This window comes from Rattus norvegicus, chromosome 4 (genome assembly GCF_036323735.1).
Source record: "Rattus norvegicus strain BN/NHsdMcwi chromosome 4, GRCr8, whole genome shotgun sequence".
In the NCBI taxonomy this organism is placed as follows: Eukaryota; Metazoa; Chordata; class Mammalia; order Rodentia; family Muridae; genus Rattus; species Rattus norvegicus.
The window spans coordinates 79,697,833-79,720,206 of NC_086022.1; the positions used below are offsets into that span (position 1 = coordinate 79,697,833).

The 22,374-nt window shown below is 38.0% G+C and overlaps 2 protein-coding genes across 3 annotated transcripts in view; one reads left to right on the forward strand and one right to left on the reverse strand.

Annotated features, from left to right (window-relative positions):
• Window positions 1-616: 616 nt before the first annotated feature.
• Window positions 617-1,093, reverse strand: Rps11l1 (ribosomal protein S11 like 1). The gene has a single exon (XM_575471.6). The coding sequence runs from the start codon at window positions 1,091-1,093 to the stop codon at window positions 617-619; it is 477 nt and encodes a 158-aa protein (XP_575471.1).
• Window positions 1,094-3,637: 2,544 nt separating this feature from the next.
• Window positions 3,638-22,374, forward strand: part of Stk31 (serine threonine kinase 31) — a 95,616-nt gene continuing 76,879 nt past the window's right edge. The window contains exons 1-6 of one of the 2 annotated variants that reach the window (XM_039108132.2): window positions 3,638-3,875; window positions 5,911-5,957; window positions 6,046-6,098; window positions 10,972-11,070; window positions 20,494-20,568; window positions 22,184-22,342. In XM_039108132.2, the coding sequence (XP_038964060.1) occupies window positions 3,814-3,875; window positions 5,911-5,957; window positions 6,046-6,098; window positions 10,972-11,070; window positions 20,494-20,568; window positions 22,184-22,342 (495 nt within the window). In that variant the 5' untranslated portion in view covers window positions 3,638-3,813. Of the gene's footprint in view, window positions 3,876-3,908; window positions 3,981-5,910; window positions 5,958-6,045; window positions 6,099-10,971; window positions 11,071-20,493; window positions 20,569-22,183; window positions 22,343-22,374 lie in introns of those variants that run through there. The other variant, NM_001191971.1, reaches the window with a different exon arrangement.

Genomic DNA, 22,374 nt, shown 5'->3' on the forward strand with positions numbered 1-22,374 from the left:
CATTGACAGGAAAATAAACTAATTGAATGTGTGTGTGTGTGTGTGTGTGTGTGTGTGTGTGTGTGTACTGTAGTTAAGGTGCAAATTTTCCTCACTTAGATGTGTAGATTGAGTATAATCCTGATAATTCTTAGATGGATTGGTGTGTGCCTCTGTATGACAAGTGATTTTCATTTTCTTGGATCTCAAAATAAGCAATCTCAGGGAAAACATATGTTAGAATGTGTCTTAGAGTACCTGTCTTCAAGACTTGTAAAGCCTCAGGGCTCAGAGCAGTTTAAAGCAAGCAGAGTTCAACATCACAAAACAAATAATTGAGAAATAGATTTCTACACATGTGGCCTATCCATCCTTGGCAATGTTGCAAAGACAATTCAGTACAGAAATGACAGTGAATTCAAGAAATGCTGATGGAAATATGAGACACACATATATAAATGTTAGCGTCACATTTCACATCTTATAAAAATTAACTGCACATCTATTATAGGTCTGCATAGCATATATATGTAATATGTAACATTATGTATACTGTTAGAAAGAAAATACAGGAAAGAAACATTTTTTTTTAGTTGGAAAATAACTTTATTTGTTCAGGGCATTAGCTAGAGGCCTCTTAGAACTTTTGAAACTGCTTCCTGGTGCCAGCAGCCGTGGTGACCTTGCACATTGAATAAAAAACAGTCTTGCTCAGAGGCCTGCACTCTCCAACAGTGACAATGTCGTTGATCTGGACAACCCTGAAACAGGGGGACAGGCGCACAGGCGTGTTCTTGGGCTGCTTCTCAAATCGGTTGTACTTTCGGATGTAATGGAGACAGTCCTGGCGGATGGCAACAGTCCTCTGTAGCTTCATCTTCTTCACGACAACAAACAGCATCCGACCTTGAATGGAGACATTACCAGGGAAGGGGCATTTCTTGTCTATGTAGGTGCCCTCGCTGGCCTCCTTGGTAGTCTTGAAGCCTAGCCCGATGTTTTTGTGGTACCGAGGGAGTTTTTCCTTGCCAGTTTCTCCCAGCAAAACGTGCTTCTTGTTTTGAGAGATTGTAGGCTGATTTTGATAAGCACGCTCTGTATGAGTGTCTGCCATCTTCCCAGCAGCCTGAGAAAAGGATGGAAAGAAACATTTGTAAACTAGTGAGCTAGGGATTTGTTAAAAACAATGCAAATGCAGGATCTACAAGGCAAAATCAATAACTTAGACTTCATCAAAATGACTTAATGGGCCAGTGAGATGGTTTAGTGAATAAGACTGTGTGCTGCCAAGCCTGATGACTTGACTTTAATTCCTGAAACCTACCTGCTTTTGGTGAGACCCAAATTCCAAAAGTTGTCCTCTCACTTTGACATGTGCGCAATGGCATGTAAGAGGGTCTTACATCTCTGCCCACTTCCCTTCCCCCAAAAAAGCATTGTAAAAAAAAATAGGTACTTTGTGTGTGTGTGTGTGTGTGTGTGTGTGTGTGTGTGTGTGTGATGGGCCACACTAACTGGGTTACACTTCCAGCCCCTGAGCTTTCTCTCTTTGAAATACTTTTGCTAGAGGATAAAAGAAAAATAGTCATAACCTTTGTAAAAGGAGGTACATCACAGTATTAAAAAATCATCGAAAGCAAATGATAAGAAAATCCTAGCAACGGGGGATATAGAGCCTGAACCAGCTATGTCCTATAACCAAGACTTTCAATGGAGGTTTCAGGACACCAACCCAACCACAAAACCTTAGACTCATCGTTTGTCCCAGCTATAGGATGTGTAGGAGTGGCAGGATGGAGCAGAATTTGAGGGAGGGGACCACAGATGACTGGACAGGATGTAAAGTGAATAAATACTTTAGTCAATCGAAAGATGGCCACACTGAGGAACACCTGCTATCTCAGCAGTGGGGGGTGAAGACTGGAGGGTCAGAAGGCCAAGGTCCTCTGTGGTTACACAGTGAGTGGGAGGCAGGCTGCAGCACACAAGACCCTGTCTTTGACAAAGGTGTGGGGGGCACATGCCTTTACTCCCAGTACTCTGGGAAGTAGGGGTAGGCAGATATGATTTTAAGTCCAACCAGATCTATATAGCAAATTCAAGGCTGGTCTAAGCTACGTAATGAAACCCTGTCTCAAAAACATACAAAAAATCCAGTTTAAAAAAAAATCTAGGGGTTGGGGATTTAGCTCAGTGGTAGAGCGCTTGCCTAGGAAGCGCAAGGCCCTGGGTTCGGTCCCCAGCTCCAAAAAAAAAAAAAAAAAAAAAAAATCTAAAAATGTTTGAATAGAGATACTTTACTTAAGTACCTAAGAAGATATATGAAGACGTATGGGAAACAAACATACAACAAAAAGATACCCAGTGTTTTTATTTAATAGATAAATAAATGCAAACAACCTCAAGGAAGTCCCCCACTATATAAAAATATTTAAAATTAAACGCGGTGATCATATTAAGTGATGGTGAAGGTATGGAGCAACTAGAATTATTACTTTTTATTTTTTTAAATTTTTTTTAAGATTTACTTTTATTTAATATATGTATGGGTGTTTTGCCTGCATTTATGTCTGTGCAACACATGTGTGCCCAAGGAGGCCAGAAAAGGTGTTGAGTTCTCTGGAACTGGAGTTAGATCTTTGTGAGCTGCCAAGTGGGTGGGTTCTGGGAACAAAACCCAGGGCCTCTGAAAGACCAGACAATGCTCTTAACTATTGAGGCATTTCTTCAGCCCTATGCTAGAATATGCAAACTTCAATAGCAGTAATAAAAATTGCAGTAGCTTCTTGTTAAGTAGTCTGGCAATTTCCTGTACATTCTTCTATGATTTAGCCATCCACTAGGAAACATTAACCCAAAAGAAATGAAAGAATATGTCCACACAAAGACTTGCAGACCATAACAGCTTTATTTGAAAGAAGTCTAGAGCCCAAACAATCCCTATACACAGAAATGTAGAAAAACTGTTATGTGTCGACAATGGACTAGTACATGGAAAGTTACAAGCTGTTGATATATAGAAGAAAACAGATGGAATTATCTTAGAATACCCATGCCATTTGAAAGAAGGCAGATAAAATGGTCTTTAACATTTTTAGGAAAAAAAAAATGAACATTCAGTAACAAGAAACAGAAAGGTACATAGGAGGGCCAGTTATTGTAAACCGCATTGAGGAAACTTTTGAGGTCGACGGTAACGTTTTATTATGGGGATGACTTCAACAGTGTGTAATAATATTAAAATAGTTTACATTTAATATTTGTAGTCTATGCAAATTATACTTCAAGCTTTAGAAATTAATTGGAGAGCTCCTTGGTAGTGACCTTGCGAGAGGCCTTGGGTTTAATTCTTTCCTTTGCAAAACAAAAGACCTAGACAGAGATGGTTTTCAGCTGTGCAATGTTTTCCTATAAACCTATCCCATCCCGGTACCCACCAATTCCTGCTGTCCCCTTTAATGTTTGATGTGGATGTGTGTAAAGCTATTGATCTACAAAATGACATTGTCACTTATTACGCTATTCTTCCCTTTGGGAAAAGAATATCCAGTTTGCCCCCCATTTTGGCTTTTTTTTTTTTTTTTTTTTTTTAGCTTAAATCCCGTGTCCAATTTAGGAAGACCCACGCAACTTCACGTCACGGTCTTACGTCACTGGCGCCTGGGGAAGGGAAGCAGCCATTGGTCTACAGGTGTGGGGGCGCCTGGCCTATAAATTCACAGCACACAGGGCCACGCGGCTACTTTCGGAGCGTGTGTGGACTGTGTGCGGCCTAGCAGCGCTCGAGGCCTTGAGGCAGGCTACCCACGTGACCACCGCTGCGCTCCATCCGCTATGGCACGACAGCATCTTGTGCGCAAGCGCAGTGTGTATCCCGAGGCGCAGAAGCTCAGGCGGTAAGCGCGCCGAGGGCTGGCCTGAGAGCTGGTGGGCTGTGGGTGGAGCGCTGGCATGTGGGGCCAGCGGCTCTTTGCTGGTACGGCTGTGGCAGAAAGTGTGAGGTTAGTGGTAGTCTTGCTGGTGAGGGCGACAGGGGCTGCTTCCAGGGCGTTTGTGTCCACGCTGTTGGCGTTTTAGGGCTCAAGGTCTGGGGTGAGGCCTATTTCCGGCCTCCCGCCGCCCTCGGGCTGCCTGCCTCAGCGAGCTCGAAGTCACTGCAGCTTCTCTTTGAGGTGCCCTTGGACCCACTGTGTGGACGTATTTCTTCCCCTTCTGGTGAATTCTGTGGTTTAGCCTTCCAAATCTACCAGAAAGCCAGTGTGGAGAGGCTTCCTTCACTTTCCGTAGTTCCATTTCCAGGCGAGATTTAAACTCACCATTCAGCCATCCGCCTCTGCTTAAAGCCATTACAGTTCCTCGGCAAGCCTTTTAAAAACGATTTAAAATACGTCTAGAAAAACAAGTTTCTTAAAAACAAGTGGCGGGATTTCCAAAGTAAACTTTTAATTTTTACCAAGCACATGGCAGTGGTAACACGCTTTAATCTCAGCACTTGGGAGGCAGAGGCAGGCAGATCTCTGAGTTCGAGGCCAGCCTGGTCTCTAGAATGAGTTCCAGGACAGCTACAGAGAAACCTTGTCTCGAAAAACCAAAAAAAGGCGGGGGGAGTGTTTTCCAGAGAAATATTCTCTCTAAAAGATTCCAATTTTTTTGTAACAGCTTCTCATACAGCTGATTTTCAAAACTGCTTTTTAAAGGATCCCTGATTTGAAGATGCTTCAGTGACACTATTTGAAGAAAATTAAGCTAGACAAAAATCGGCAGTTTTAGAGTCCTATAAATAAGCTCCGCTATTTTCTGTGATGAGTTAATTTCTCTTTTATAGTTGAGAGCATTTGAAACTTTGATGAGGATGTTCTTGGATAATTTAAATACTCTCAAAAAATGCATTTCAAAACATGACTTGTACCCTACGTTTTAAAGGCAGTTTTGTGAAAAATGATTTTTTCCCCTTTTTATTGGAAAGTGTAGGAGAAACCAATGCTCTAACCCCTATTCCCACCCCACCCCGCAGCTTTGGACAGTGGAGATTGTGCCTATTTGAGAATAAAATCAGTTGGAATTGAACAGTGAAGTAAATTACAAATTTTATCATTTTAAGATTCATGAGTGAAAAGTGATTCCTGTATTTTTGAGAATCAAATTGTAAAGTAGTAGACACTTCTTTTGAAATATTTTTATGTAATGAACATGAGTTTTGAAGTAATAGGAAATTTGATATATTTCAGTTTTTAATTTTAGGGCATTTTAAAAAATGCAATAGTTACTCTCAGGCATGTGTTCTATTTCTTTCTTCCCTTTTTTTTTTTTAAATTGTGGAATTCTTCCTCTTGTTTAAGAGGGCTTTTAAAAAATTTTTTTGAATATGGGTCTAGCGAGATGGCTCAGCAGTTAAGAACATTGTTGCTTTTCTAGAGGACTAGGTTCAATTCCCTTACTCCATGTTGGGATTTGGGATTTGGGCAGCTTGGTTCTCTAGAAGTATCAACATGGCAGTACATCTGGTTTAACTTTAGTCCCAGTCCATCCGAGCCCACTTTAGGCCCTCTTCTGGCCTCAGCATGCACTGCATGTCCACAGATGCACATTCAGGCACAACACAGACAGACAGACACACACACACACAGAATATGCATATTGTTTCAAAATACTGATTTATATAAGTGATCGAAATAATCTATTTGAATTATCTTGTAAATCTGTAAAGGTTTGGCTAAAGATAATGATAGGGATCGAGATGATATATTTTACCATTGGAAACTAATATTTTCAGAACAAACACCAGAAACAGTCATTAGCAAACAGGCAGTTTTTAGTATAGAGTTTGAGTTGTGATAATCACCTTAGGGCAAATGCTTTCAATATATGTGGTTTAGATTTTTTTCATTGTTAATAGATATGAAAATCTAATTCAAGGTATTGAATTGTTAGTTTTCCAGGACTTGTCCAAATGGATGAAGATACACATTACAATAAAGGTACTAGCATTAAATATTATTCGGGGGTATAAGAGCTAATTGATACCGATTAACTTCTAATTTGTTTTGCCTTATGACTTTGTTTTAGTTGAAGATGTTGTTGGAAGTCATGTAGAAGATGCAGTAACGTTTTGGGCCCAGGTAAACATAATATCGGTTGTTTTCTCTCTTCTACCTTCCTCTTACCCAACTGAACTCTTTTCCAGCAAAAATAAAAATCTAAGAATAAATGTGTTTTTTGTTTTCATTCTCAGTACTTAATCCTGATTAAATCATGTAGCACAAGACATAATTAAAAGACAACTTGCAGTTTTTCTATGTTGAAAAAAATGCTTACAATATAGCTGAATTAAAGAAGAACATAATCAGGATTGGAACTTGAGAGTCGTGTTCAGTGGGACAGGAAGCAGCAGCCGTTGTGTCTGTAAAGCTGCAGCTCCACCCAGGGGTCTTTTGTAAGATTGTTTCCGCAAAACTTAGACTAAACTTTTTTTTTTTTTTTTTTTATTGAGTATTTCTTATATACATTTCAAGTGTTATTCCCTTTCCCGGTTTCCGGGCAAACATCCCCCTCCCCCCTCCCCTTCCTTATGGGTGTTCCCCTCCCAACCCTCCCCCCATTGCCGCCCTCCCCCCATAGTCTAGTTCACTGGGGGTTCAGACTAAACTTTTTAAAATTACTCAAAATCCCTTAATCCAAAAAACAAAACCAAATTGTAGCACACCGGTGTGTGTGTGTTTCTCTTTTTGTGCCCTTAACACATTGACAATATTTTTCTTGTTTTTATTAGTCCTTTGAGGATTTTATTCAAAGTATTGGGGACATAACCACCCCATGCCCCTCTCCCCCTCAAAATAAAGTTTTGTTTTGATCCTGTCATGGACAAGTTTAGCATTTTGGAGGAATTATAGACATCTCAGAACAGTAGCACCTTTCCAAGTTGGCCTCCCTGTAAGTCACACGCAGAAATTTTGTGTTTTCCCAATTTTCTTGGTATAAAAGTAAATAGTTCTGTTGATGGAGGTTTGGGGCAATCTAATTAAAAAATAATATTAATTATATTTAACTTATTAATTATAGTTAAATATACAATTCATACCTTTATAAAATAACATTTTAGCATATTTCTGTTGTATTTTTAATTTTTTGTTCTTTTAGAATTTCATAGTATATTCTGATTTTATTATTCCCACTCCCAACCCCTAGATCCTTACTTACCTCCCTACCCACACAATTTCACTTTCTTTGTCTTTCTTTAAAACAAATTGAAAACCCATAGTGTTCAGTTTGTGTTGACTGACTAGTCCTGAACCTGAGGCCTGCTCCACAACGTGATCGATGTATCCAGTATCACTCCAATAAGAAACACTGATTTTTTTTTCTTTCCCAGAAGCTATCAATTTTGAGTAGCTTCTTCGCTAGGGGTGCCCACTTCCCTCTTCCATGCTGGGGTTTAGGACAGCATTGTTTTGTGAGAAGTTATGTTGTGAGGAAGCCCAGGTGATATGTTAAACATTGGATCATTTCGAATACACTTAGACCATTTCAAAGAAGTTTCTTGAACGTTTCTAGCTTGTCAGATAGTGGTAGACTATAAAGGGAGTAAAGCTAGGGAGAGAAAAGTATTCTACTATAGCCACTGGGAGATGAAGACGACAGAAAACCCAGTCTCTTTTTCAAATGACCTGTGCTTTATGGTGAGATAAGTATTGATATAAGTATAAAATTTGTAGAACTAATAAAGTGTGTCTTATTTCAATGATTGACTGCAAATCAGGAAAGTATATTTAGTTTTAAATACAAAGTTAAGCATGGTGTGGTGGTCGCACCGCTTTTATCCCAGCACTTGGGAGGCAGAGGCAGGTAGATCTCCAAGGACAGCCATGTCTATATGTTTTCTCGACAAAACAAAACAAAACAATATTAAGCACCAAAGTTCTTAGGTTTCAAATGTTGAGAAGTGAATTTCTAATGTACTCTACTGATGAATTTTTGATTCTGCACGCTATACATGATGGGGACAGGGGAGGAAATCACATTTAACTTCACTTTCCATGGCTTGGGAACTCCTTTATGATGAGGTTAAGTGGACAGTGTAAATTAGAAGTTATAAACAGCTATATAAGAATATGATTAAGAGTTCTTAAAAAACTACAGAAAAATGGGCAGAATTTGTGATAAATTGTATACTTAGGCACAAACTTTGTTTTTAAAAATTATATGCATGTTTTTGCTGTGTTTATGACCCGTGTACAACTTATGTACCTGGTGTCCATGGAGGTCAGAAGAGGATATTGGATCATTCCTTTGGAAGAACAACCAGAGCACTTAACAGCTGATCTGTTTCTCCAGTGGTACATATAATTTTTAAATGGTGCTCACATGTTGTGGATCTGTGTGGTTCTGTATTGTAAGGACTAGCACATGTACCACTTAGTGGTAACCCACACTGAATGACAGATTATACATTTAAGATCATGTAGAAACTATGTATGTACTAACTTAATACTTCCTAGATTAGTGCTATTATTGTAGAAATACAGTGTGAATCCTATGAGTAATTAAAAACTAGTTTTAGCAGCTACATTGGTGCAAGTAAAAGGAACAGGTAAAATTAATTTTAATACATATTTTTACTTATGTAGTATATCCAAAATATTGTTTCAAAATCTTATCAGCAAACTAGGCATGGTAATTCCAGCTCCTGGGGGCTGAAGCAAGAGGACCTTGAGTTTGCAGCTGGCTTGAAAACTTAGACCCTGTTCAATAAACAAAGACTGGGGATGTGGTTTAGTTGTAAAGTACTTGCCAAATGGAAAAGGGTTCCATTTGCAATGCTAGAAGAAGGTGCACTCATGATGTTGGTATAAATATGAACAAGACATTTTGTATTTCTCTTTTTATATTGTTATTTATTTTTTATTTTGTTCTTTTATTTTATTTATTTTTCTTTGTATAGCTCTGACTATCCTGAACCTCACTCTGTAGATCAGGCAGGTCTCAAACTCACAGCAATACACACTGCAAAAAGTTAGAAAATATTTCTTAGATGAATGAATTAAAAAAGATTAAAACTACTGTTGCTATTCTTATCCATCTAATGCCTATCCCAAGATGCAAAACATAAGCTCTTTTTGAGATTATGTTGAGATGAGTGCAGAGACACATAAGTAGAGATTTGGGAATATATAGGCAAACTAGGGTGAAGATCTATGATTTCTGTCAAGAGAGTACTTCAGGATTGTCAGCATTCTTAGCCAGACGAATGGCAACGAAAGTACTTTGCCTTCATCTCTTTACTTTCTCTGTTCTTTTCTTCCTTTCTTTCCTTCCTTCCCTCCCTCCATATCCTCCCCCTCTCTTTCCCTGTCCCTCTCCTCCCCTTCTTCTCTTTTTGTGCTGGGGATTGAACCCAGGGCCTCATGCATTCTACCAACTTTGCTATTACTACAACTCCTCGTTCTTGTTTTTTTGTACGGTGACATTGGCATTCATCACAGTCTCTTGGAACTGCTCTTTGAGAGGTTTTCTATCACCAGACATTATAGCCTCATTGAATATTTTATTCTTGTGTTTCTGTAAAGCTTGATGTATGTGTGTATATATTTGATTTTATAGGTGTCTTTGAGGCACTACAGTCCAGCTGGCCTCACACTTAAGGTCCTCCTGCATTCCTACTCCCAAGTGCTGGGGTTGTAGGTGTGCAGTTCCACTCCCAGCTTATATTTAATTTCTTCTAATTTGAAGAAATTTATTCACAGTAAAATTTAGAATCAGTTCAAAGGCTTTTTGTGTACTTCTCACCCAGTTTCCATTAATGGTAACTTCTTATATTAACCATAGCACAGTGGGACAAAAGTCAGAAAATTAATATTGGTACAGTATTATCATTTGAACTTTATCTAGACATTATTTCAAATTTTACCAGTTGTTTTTCATGTTCCATGATCCATTCTAAGATTTACCCATTGTATTTTTAAGAGACTTCTAACCTTTGCTACTTTATCAAATTTCTTGACTTTGAATATTTTGGATGCGTCCCAGTTTTTATAAAGTATCTGTTAATATGGGTTTGTTTGATGATTTCTCATAAATTAGCTAAAATGCCCATAGATGATGTTGTGTCTATTGTGTGCATTGAATTGGGCTTCCTAATGTCATCATGTTTTATTAGATATGTTAACTTAAATCTACTTGGTTGAGATGTTCATTTCTTAAAAATATAATTAATATTTTCCTTTGTAATTAATAAATGTTTTAGAGAAAGACACATGGAATTGACTAGTCTTGTTTTTCCTAACTTTTTACTCTAAATTTTTATGTTTTCTTGGTATTGTACTGGCCTAATGTTGGCCTTTCATATTTCTTTATTCCTGCTGCTTCTATTCATTGTTTTTCTGTGAGGGTCATTTCTTTTTTTTTTTTTTTTTTTTTTTGGTTCTTTTTTTCCGGAGCTGGGGACCGAACCCAGGGCCTTGCGCTTCCTAGGCAAGCGCTCTACCACTGAGCTAAATCCCCAACCCCGTGAGGGTCATTTCTTTTCTGCCACTTAATTATTCATTTATTTATGTAACTACAGTGTGACTAGTGGATATGCCACAGGTTGTAATTGGTTGCTGTTATATTTATTTTTGCTGTTTGAATTCTTCATGTCTGGCTAGTGGAGCAGAAGATGGCCAAAGAGCATAGGTTGGTTCCATTTCTTCTAAAAATGTCTTAGTCTTTCTTTGAGCATTTGTTTATTTTTGGTTACGATAATTACCCAGTTATTTTTTAAGAAACCTGCTTATTATGAGTTAATAATATTTGGCACTTTATTTGAATTCTATCTAAGCCTAGTGTCATTTCTTATAAGAACTCATTTGAACTATGAAGAAAATGGTAGCACAAGAATGTGATCTAATTACCAGTGCTCTAAAGTTCCTTAAATATTAGACCTAGAACCCTCAATTTTATATGATACTCTCAGAAAATAAATTATTGAATCTCATACGTTTTCTGATTTCTTCTTAGAATGTCAGTAGAAATAAGGATATTATGAAGATTGGGTGTTCACTTTCGGAAGTTTGTCCTCATGCTAATTCAGTTTTTGGGAATCTTGATCCTAAGAAGGTGAGCTTTATTCCTGGATATAGTCATTTATCCTACATGTCAGCTTTTCTAGATTTTAGATTCTAGATTTTGGAATTTGTGGCCTATTTGAATGACAGAGACAGATTTTGTATAAACTACATAGTAAATTTACTAAAATTTATTTGTTAAAAATGACTTATGGACAGAAATTCTGATGAACTACAATGTGAATTACTCTCGATTAAGCATGGGACCTGTACACCTTGGGTGAGTACTCTACTAACGAGCTCCATCTTCAGCCCTCCGTATTGATATGAGTCTGTCTTCTGTACGTGTGGCTCGTACTTACTCCTAGTCTGTGGCTAACTTAATTACCTTTTGAAAATCATTTGAAATCTGATATATATTAATATTTTCTTTTTTGATATGTGATTTCTCTTTCTTGTTTCAACTTTTCATCTACAGAGAGATGGGGGATAGGGAAGGAAGGCAGAGGGGGAGAATGAATGAAAATAAGAAATAAAAGGGAAAGGCAAGGAAAGGACATGATTGCTCCTAGGCATGGTGGAGGGGAGAATTTATTAAAGATATGTGGGAAAGCATGTCCAGAGTGGGCATGCCAGTCTGAGCTGGGCCTTGTGGGGAGAGCGGAAGAGAGAGGGGAGAGAGGGGACCAGGTGCAGCAGTGAGGAGTCCAAAGGTATAAAAGGCAGGTGACCAAAACGTCTAGATTATATAGGAAAGAGCAATTGAGGGAAGGGTAGCCAAGCCCCTGGGCTGGAAATTTGGCTAGGGGACAGGGTATGCTAGCTGGTAAGGACTGCAGGATGCTGGGAGAACCTGGAGGGCAGGTCCACTTTGTTATGTTAAATAGGCACCTCAGCCACTTGTCCTGGGTTTGAAACTGATCAGAGAGGAAAGAGAGAGTGGGTCAGAGACCCGGGGGATTGGGGGTGGGTGGGAGGAATGGGGGGGTGCGGGGTTGGGGGGCAGGGAGGCAGCCCAGAGGGAGGGAAGGATGGGGCAGGGAGAGAGATAGAGAGATAGATTGTCCTTCTTGATTTCCTTTTTTTTTTTTTTTGAGAAAGGGTCTGTCATTAAAGCTGAGGCTCACTTGTTTTGGCTAAACTTGCTGACTTTTTCTCATTATTTCTTCCTAAGAAGCATTTTTGACTAATTTTTTTCCTGGTGGGTCTTCTCCAACAAGACATTATAATATCATATTATGGATAAATTATATATGTTGTCTGGTAGGATAGGACTTTGGAGGGCTATCTATTATAATAACTAAGATTTCCCTTGTATCCTACTCTCAGATCTATTTTTTGTTCCCATGGAGACAATATTGTTGTTTTTAAGAATGTATGTTTTTAAGTGGTTATCACTGTGGAGTGAGTTTCATATCCAACACTTTCACTCTTAGGAGACAATTGACAATGAAAGGAGATACTTTTGGTTGTCACAACTGGAAGTGGTCCTACTGGCATCAAATGGGTGAAAGCCAAAGGAAATGATGGTAAACACCCTCTACAGCTTTTCCCTCTAAACAAAGAACCATCAGTCACGATGTCAGTAAAGCTGAGGCAGGAGCAACATTCATAACATTTCTTAGCTCTTTTATTAAACATCATTAAACTAAAGTATAAATTTAAGTGAAAGCTTGGTTTTAAGAATATTGTCTAATTTATTCAGTTAATCATGCAGCAGTAAAGCATTTGATTTTTGTTGTTGCTTAATCAAACAGTAATTCAAGAGAGAGGGATAAATGAAGAGAACCTAATTGCCCCCCTCCCCCCCCAAAAAAAATGGAGACCTGGCTCTGCTTGCAGTTTAGTCTCTCACCTCCAGGGACCTGAGGAGTTACAGTATAGGAATAATGAGGAAGAGGCTCCAGAAAGAAGTATGTGCCTTTTCTGTGAATAGGCACAGATCTTTCAAAACCTGTGCTCTGTGATTGTCTGTCTTCTGTGGTCTGTTATTTTCACATTTAACTAAAAGGTTAAAGTCTAAAAGGACACAGATCTTTTGGTCTGGTTCTAGTCACAGACATCTGTAGGCCCAATGAATCAAAAGTGGCCTTCAAGTCCTTGCCTAGTGACTGTTACTACAACTCACACAACTTGTAGAGGCAAGTATATAGCAAATTTATCTGACAGTGCATTGGCCTCCAAAATTATTAGTGACTTTTAAGTTAACTAAGAACACAGAAACTTGAGAGTTTTAGTTTTTTTTCTTGTTAAAAATGTTCCTAATGTCCTTATATAAAGTAAAAAGCATAAAAATTATGCTTGACTCACAGGAAATATGGATTCTACCAGGTTCAGGATTACATTTAAATAGACTATTCTTGTTATGTTTAGGTATAAACATATTTTACCTGGTTTTTCAGACATTAAAACAGTAAGATACTTTTTAAATTTTGTTTCTTTATATCCTTTTATAATACCTTTTTACATTTTTAAACTTATTTTTGATTGGCATTTCTTTTCCTTTTTTGAGGATCTTTTATTTATTCTTTGACAATTTCATATATGTGTATGATACATCTCAATACTATCTAACCCCAAATCCCTTCACTCACTCTTCTCAGACACCCTGATATGTTCCCTCTCAGTTTTATGCTTTTCTCTCTCTGTCTTTTTGAGGTTTTTTTTTTTTTTTTTTTGTAGCTTACTGGGCCCAATTAGTGCTCCCTTCTAGGGTGCTGACTGATCTTAGGTAGGTCTGATGCAGGTAAGTGCTGGAGTGAGTTTGTAAGTGCATGGACAATGCCATATCCAGGAGAATCCATTTTCCAGCTCTTAGAGTCTTTCTGCCCTTTATTTCATGATGTCCTCTGAGCCTTAGAGATTGTACTCAATAGGGCTTTGTACTTAGTAGTCACTTAGTCTCAACATTTGGACTAATAAAGAGTTCGTGAATTAACTGCTGCCACTACAGAAAATAACTTCTCTGCCAGAGTTAAAAGTAGCACTAAGATGTGAGTATAAACATAAGTTGTCTTAGTTTGCTTTCCATTGCTATGACAAACCCAATGACCAAAAGAAACTTGGGAAGGAAAGGGTTTATTTTACCTTGCAAGTTGTAGTCTATTTGGAATTCAGGGCAGAAATTTAAGGCAGGAACCTAGGCCAGGAACTGAAGCAGAGACCATGGAGGAACATTGTTTTCTGTCTTGCTTAACCTTCTTTCTTACACAACTCAGGACTATCTGGTCAGGGGCGATACTACTTACAGTGAGCTGGGCTCTCCCACATCAAACATCAATCAAGAAAATGCCCCACAGGTTTGCCCACAGACCAATCTGGTGGGGGCATTTTCTCAATTGAGGTTCCCTCTTCCAAAATGACTAGCTTATGTCAAGTTGACAAAAAACATGGGCATACATATTTAGAAGGCAGTTTGACAACATGCCCATTTAGCAAAACAACACTAGTAGGCTCTCCTACCAGGCATGAACTCCTTCCTCCTATGGAACAGGCCTTAAACCCAGTCAGAAAGTGGTTGGTTACTACCACTACGGTGTTTACATCTTGCCTTGTAGAACAATATTGTAGTAGTCACTATTTACTTCTGGGTAGAACCAGGAATGGCTTCCCCAGTAGCTTATATAGCACTTATGGCACTGTGAAAGATAGCAAGCAGGTAGGGAGTTTTCAGTAAAGTTGCAGTTTTATTTCTCTATGTCCTAAAACCAAAGTGTATTGGGTCAATAGAGTCTTACCATCTAGTTAATGATGGTCAGCCAAGAGCAATGCAATAGTCTATGCTAATTTTTCCAGACTTCTGAGACTTCTCTGACCAGTTAGTCAAAGGGAGTTGATTTATGTACATTGAACCATTTCTTCATCTCTGGAATAAAGACAACTTGGTTATGGCAGGTGATATTTTTGATGTGTTCTTTAATTAAGTTTGAAAATAGTTTGTTGATATTTTTGACTGTGTAATTTCATTATGGGAATCTGTAATTTTCTTTTTGTTGTTATTGTGTCTTTATTTACTTTTGGTATTAGAGTAATGCTAACTTACTAAATAGAGTTGGGTGATGTTACTTTCTTTTTTTTTTAATGGTAAGGTGTGTGAAGAATTAGTGGTGGTTCTTCTTTGAAGATTGGTAAAATTCACCAGTGATTTCAGCTGGGCCTGGAATTCTTTTAGTTAGGAAATTTTAAATTACTCATTCAGATTCACTGTTTGTTATAGACAGACCTGTTTAAATTATTCATGTCAGATGGCTTAGGAATTTATGAGTTTCTTTTAGTATTTCTGCTTTGTGGGAATGTATGTTTTCAAGGTAATATCTAATGATTTTCTCATTTCATTGGTAATTGCTATAAAGACTCCCTTTTTTCACTTTATCATTTGGGGTAATTTCTTTCTGGTTATTTGGATAAGGGCTTCTCAGTTTTATTATGTTTTCAAAGAACCAAGTATTTATTTAATTGATTCTTTGTATTTTGCCTCATTTCATTTTTTTTTGCCTTATTTCTTTTCAGTTACTGATTTGTTATTTGATGTTTCTTTTCCAGGGTTCTAAGGTGAATGAATATTTGACTTCTTTATTTGAGGGTTCTCAGATTTCTTAATGTAGGCACTTAGACTACACAGATTCCCTTAGGATGCTTTCATTGTATTCCATAGGTCTTGGCACATCCTGTTTTCATTTTTATTTGGTTTTAGGAATTTATTTTTATTCACTTCTCTATTTCTTCAAGGACCCAGTTGTTTTTCAGCAGTGCTTTATTTGATAGGATAGATTAGCCTTTCCTGCGGCTTCATGGGTTTGTTTTACTCTGCTGTTTAATGAATTTCTTGAAATATTTTGCTGTAGAGCTGGAGTGGTGGTCATAAATTCCTTCAGCTGGTTTTTATCATGGGGAGATTTTATTTTTTTCTTGAATTGTGATGGGGAGCTTTGCTAGGCCTAGTAGTCTGGGTCGGCAATTGTTTTTTAGAACTTGAAATACGCCTGTTCAGGCCCTCCTGACTTTTAAAATTTCACCGAAAAATCTGCTGTTATTTTGATGGACCTATCTTTTTTTTTTTTTTTTAAAGATTTATTGATTTTATGTGACTACACTGTCATTGTCTTCAGACACACCAGGAGAGGGCAGATGGACCTATCTTTATTTGTGGTGTTTCTCTCTTGCTGCTTTCAGAATACTTTCTTTATCCTGTATTTTTGAATTTTAATTATATTGACAATATGTGGTTCTTTTTTTTTTTTTATTAACTTGAGTATTTCTTATATACATTTCGAGTGTTATTCCCTTTCCCAGTTTCCGGACAAACATCCCCCTCCCCCTCCCCTTCCTTATGGGTGTTCCCCTCCCCACCCTCCCCCCATTGTCCCCCTCCCCCCAACAGTCTAGTTCACTGGGGGTTCAGTCTTAGCAGGACCCAGGGCTTCCCCTTCCACTGGTGCTCTTACTAGGATATTCATTGCTACCTATGGGGTCAGAGTCCAGGGTCAGTCCATGTATAGTCTTTAGGTAGTGGCTTAATCCCTGGAAGCTCTGGTTGCTTGGCATTGTTGTACATATGGGGTCTCGAGCCCCTTCAAGCTCTTCCAGTTCTTTCTCTGATTCCTTCAACGGGGGTCCTATTCTCAGTTCAGTGGTTTGCTGCTGGTATTCGCCTCTGTATTTGCTGTATTCTGGCTGTGTCTCTCAGGAGCGATCTACATCCGGCTCCTGTCGGTCTGCACTTCTTTGCTTCATCCATCTTGTCTAATTGGATGGCTGTATATGCATGGGCCACATGTGGGGCAGGCTCTGAATGGGTGTTCCTTCAGTCTCTGTTTTAATCTTTGCCTCTCTATTCCCTGCCAAGGGTATTCTTGTTCCCCTTTTAAAGAAGGAGTGAACCATTCACATTTTGATCATCTGTCTTGAGTTTCATTTGTTCTAGGCATTTAGGGTACTTCAAGCATTTGGGCTAATAGCCACTTATCAGTGAGTGCATACCATGTATGTCTTTCTGTGTTTGGGTTAGCTCACTCAGGATGATATTTTCCAGTTCCAGCTATTTGCCTACGAATTTCATAAAGTCGTTGTTTTTGATAGCTGAGTAATATTCCATTGTGTAGATGTACCACATTTTCTGTATCCATTCCTCTGTTGAAGGGCATCTGGGTTCTTTCCAGCTTCTGGCTATTATAAATAAGGCTGCAATGAACATAGTGGAGCACGTGTCTTTTTTATATGTTGGGGCATCTTTTGGGTATATGCCCAAGAGAGGTATAGCTGGATCCTCAGGCAGTCAGATCTTTTCCCAATCTGTTGGTTGCCGTTTTGTCCTAACCACAGTGTCCTTTGCCTTACAGAAGCTTTGCAGTTTTATGAGATCCCATTTGTCAATTCTTGATCTTAGAGCATAAGCCATTGGTGTTTTGTTCAGGAAATTTTTTCCAGTGCCCATGTGTTCCAGTTGCTTCCCTAGTTTTTCTTCTATTAGTTTGAGTGTGTCTGCTTTGATGTGGAGGTCCTTGATCCACTTGGACTTAAGCTTTGTACAGGGTGATAAGCATGGATCGATCTGCATTCTTCTACATGTTGACCTCCAGTTGAACCAGCACCATTTGCTGAAAATGCTATCTTTTTTCCATTGGATGGTTTTGGCTCCTTTGTCAAAAATCAAGTGACCATAGGTGTGTGGGTTCATTTCTGGGTCTTCAATTCTATTCCATTGGTCTATCTGTCTGTCTCTGTACCAATACCATGCAGTTTTTATCACTATTGCTCTGTAATACTGCTTGAGTTCAGGGATAGTGATTCCCCCTGAAGTCCTTTCATGTTGAGGATAGCTTTAGCTATCCTGGATTTTTTGTTATTCCAGATGAATTTGCAAATTGTTCTGTCTAACTCTTTGAAGAATTGGATTGGTATTTTGATGGGGATTGCATTGAATCTGTAGATCGCTTTTGGTAAAATGGCCATTTTTACTATATTAATCCTGCCAATCCATGAGCATGGGAGATCTTTCCATCTTCTGAGGTCTTCTTCAATTTCTTTCCTCAGTGTCTTGAAGTTCTTATTGTACAGATCTTTTACTTGCTTTGTTAAAGTCACTCCGAGGTACTTTATATTATTTGGGTCTATTATGAAGGGTGTCATTTCCCTAATTTCTTTCTCGGCTTGTTTCTCTTTTGTATAGAGGAAGGCAACTGATTCTTTTCTGGTGTTGGTGTAAATGCCTCTTGTATCTGAATTGGTATGCATCTCCTTTCTCAACTCTGCGAAAGTTTCTATTATGATTCTTAAAACTGTTTTCTGTATCTTTAGATTTCTGTATTCTTTTTCTTTTCTATGCCCTTTCAGATGGAATTTCTTGTTACCTTCCTTACTGTTCTAACTTTGCCTTGTTTGATTGTTCCAGTTCTCCAACCTCGTCCTCAAGCTCAGATATTCAGTCCTCTCCATGATCTATTCTGTTAGGCATTTTATAGGGCTTTTAATTTGATTTTATTATTTTTCCAACATTTTATTGTTTTTCCTCAGTATTTCTCTTTGTTTAATTTCATGGTATTACCTAGTTTTCCTTATTTTATCCATCTGTTTTGTGTTCTCAATCAGGCAGGAGCTTGTTTCCTTTGATTTCCTTGAACATAGTTACAATTCTTTGGCGCTCTCTGTGATTTCATTTAACTCATTTTTTCTAGATGTCATTGCTAGATTAGTAATATTTGGAGGGATTATTTTGTCTTTTGTGTGTAACTGCGTTAGGATTGACATATGTGTTATTTTACTTGCTACACATGTTTTTATATCAGCTATATTCTTTCAGTTGAAGTATTTGCAATATATTTGTGGGACTTAGATGTGGTAGAGTTGGGTGTATAGTTCAGAAAATAGATCCCAGTTAGGAGCTCAGGATGCTTGGTATGAATTATATATTACTTTCTGAGCAGGATATAAATTTTGAGATCAACCACAGCTGCTTGATATTACTACAATGGAGATACTGTACTAGCCAGTTAATGACAGTGCCCCTTTGGCTTCCATAGCTGCTGGGGGATAAATAACAAAGGACAGTATAGAATGTACTCAGACTTTAGTTAATAAAATTAGGAGTGGTAGGGAGGTGGAATGGGTAAGGATAAGGATTAAGTATTTGTCTTAGTTAGGTTTCTATCGCTATGACAGAACACTGGCCTACACCCTGACCTTATGGAGATGCTGTCTTATTTGAGGTTCTCTTCTCTTAAATGACTACAGTTTGTGTCAAGTTGACATAAATCTAGCCAGCACAGTATTAGCTTCACTTTGAAAAGAAAAAAAATCAAGGTGTATAATGTAACTAGGAAGGGAAACTTAGGATTCTGTTAGGGTCCACAGATATTAGAGGTTGTTATATCTATGGAATGTTGTAATTAAGTAAAAATAAGAGGTGATAAGATGAAGAGAAGACATAGGAATAAGAGTGGTGATATATGAGACGTCAGAGAAGTGTGTAGTAGAGAGTGCTTTAGATTACACTGAGGGAAATAGTCCTGAAACCTGTCTGAACAGTATCTGAACACAAGTTCATCTTGATGAGACGGATATGCAGGACTGAAGATTAAGTAATAGAGAATAAAATAAAAAGAATACTTATGGAGTGAGTTTCTGGAACAGCTGTGCTTAATTGAAAGGTGATACCCTCAGATTCCTGTGGCTCCAAGCAGGCTCCTAGTTGTGTGAGGGGCCAGTAGGTTTGGGCACATATGTGATGGAGGAGGTTGTAAGACCTTCCATGGTAGTTACCTTGGATTTCTGCATTCTGCCATGGTCTTTTCTTGTCCTTCAGGTTACCCTCAAATTCACTTTAGTTCTTCAACAGTTTCATATGTACATATACAATGCATTCTGCTCATCTTTTTCCCATACCATCTCTATCATCCTGTTTCCTACTTGCCTTTCCCAGATTCATAACTTTCTGCTTTGTTTTGTAGCCCTTTTAGTTTAACCAGGGAAATCTTTGTGAGTGTTGGAGCCTGGTGGGTTCACTTGTAGGTGCACAACTGAAAGGCAGTGATTATTACTTGATTGATCCAGAAATTGTTCAGGAATGACATGAGCTCCCCTGGGCCTCTCCTTTATCTGTTCCTGGATGTTGATGGCCCCATGGTTATGTAGACTCAATACAGTCATATGTGGTTGTTGGAAGTACATGACTGTGATGGCTGAGTATTGTCCTCTCCTAGAAGGGGTCTTTTTTTTTTTTTAACATTTTATCTACCTTTTTGAGAGGTAGCCTGCTAATGAATTCTAGAGTCAGAAGTTTGAATCTTGGTTCTGCTGAAGACTAGGTTATGACTAGGATACATAATGGTATAAACAAAGTGCCTGCCTCACAGGTATGTCAGAATAATAGATAAGTTATTGTATAAAAAGTAATTATTAACATAAAATAGTGCACAATGTTACATCCTGATCTACTTAGTATGCTTTTAATCATAGTGACAATTTTTTTCTTTTACAGATTTATGGTGGATTGTTTTCTGAAGATAAGTGCTGGTACAGATGCAAAGTGCTAAAAACTATCAGCGACGATAAGGCAGGAAATATGTATTCATATTTTGGGCTTTAGAAATGTTTATTTTGGTTACAACACTTTCTAAAAATATAGTTTTTAATTTGTTTACAATTATTTATTTTTGTGTATATATGTGTAAATGTATTTATGCACACACACACGCGCACACGCACACACACACACACGCGCACACACACACACACACACACACACACACACACACAAAATAGTGCATAGCATATGTCAGGCCTGAGGGAGTTGATTCCTCCTAACCACTGAGTGGGTCCTGGGATTGAACTCAGGTCATCAGCCATAACAGCAAACATCCTTAACCTACTAAGCCATTGCTTCTGAAACTTAATGCCTATTGAGTATTATTGTTTATTCACAGTGATAATGTCTAGTTTAATAAACTTAACATTATGAAAGTATTTTTCTTGTGAATATGGAAATAGATTAATTTCTTAAAACAAGATAAGATTCAAAAATATTTTTCAGAATTTTAAGTTTCTGTACAATCAGGCTGTCTAAAAATAGATATATTTCATAATGTATATGTGTGATAAATATTTTTCTTGGTAAAATAAGTGGAAAATTTCATAATTTCTCTGGTTGGTTTGTTTTTTAAAATATGACTTACTAGTGCTATAAGGTTTTATCTTTGTGAAGTCAACTTTTCTAATATAAATTTTCCCATAATTTGACAGTTGAAGAATATATTTTACACTTATCTTTTGGATTGACTTTAAGATTTTAAATTAAGGCATGAGATAATGCATGATTTTGTAATATACTTCTGGAAAATTTTTAAAAATTAAAAAAAGTGTGTCTAGGAGTTCTCTCTGTATGACCATGTGTATGGTATGTGTACCATGTGTGTGTAGTGTCTGTGGAGGCCAGAAGAAAGTGTTGGAGCTGGAGTTACAGATGGTTGTGAGCTGCCATGTGGGTGCTGGGAAGTGAACCTCGGTCTTCTGGAAGAGCAGTCAGTGCTTTTAGTTGCTGAGCTCTCTATATAATGCCCAGAAGAAACTTTGAACAGGACATAAGGGTGAATTTGGTCAGTTTCAAGGTATAGCCAGAGTGGGTTTATTTTTTTTCCTGTGGGGGGGTGTCCCCCCAGGATCTACCATTTTCAATGTGAACTTAAGAATGTAGATTGAGGGGTTGGGGATTTAGCTCAGTGGTAGAGAGCTTGCCTAGCAAGCACAAGGCCCTGGGTTTGGTCCCCAGCTCCGAAAAAAAGAAAAGAAAAAAAAAAGAATGTATATTGATTTTAATATTAGTGATTAGAAAGGATCACAATGCCGTATACTCACGTTTGTATAAAAACCAGTGGTTAAAAAAGACAAATGACAAATGGTATTCTTGGAAATTAGTCCCAAATGTAGGATTTTTTTTTCTTTCTCTTTTTTTTCTTTTTTTCTTTTCTGGAGCTGGGGACCAAACCCAGGGCCTTGCGTTTGCTAGGCAAGCGCTCTACCACTGAGCTAAATCCCCAACCCCAGATTTTTTTTTTTTGAGGTTGTTAACTAGTATTTCTGAAAGTGTCCATATCTGAAGTAACATTTATAGATTTTGTTTACAAATTTGTAGTCTATGTTTAGTACTACTGTTTGCATCCAATTTTTTCTAGTGCCTGGTGAGGTACATAGACTATGGAAATACTGAAATTCTAAACCGATCTGATATAGTAGAAATTCCTCCGGAGCTACAGTTTTCTAGTATTGCCAAGAAGTATAGACTTTGGGGACTACAGATTCCTTCTGGTCAAGAAGTTACCCAGTTTGATCAGGCAAGTCATACATTTAAATACTTTTGTTAATA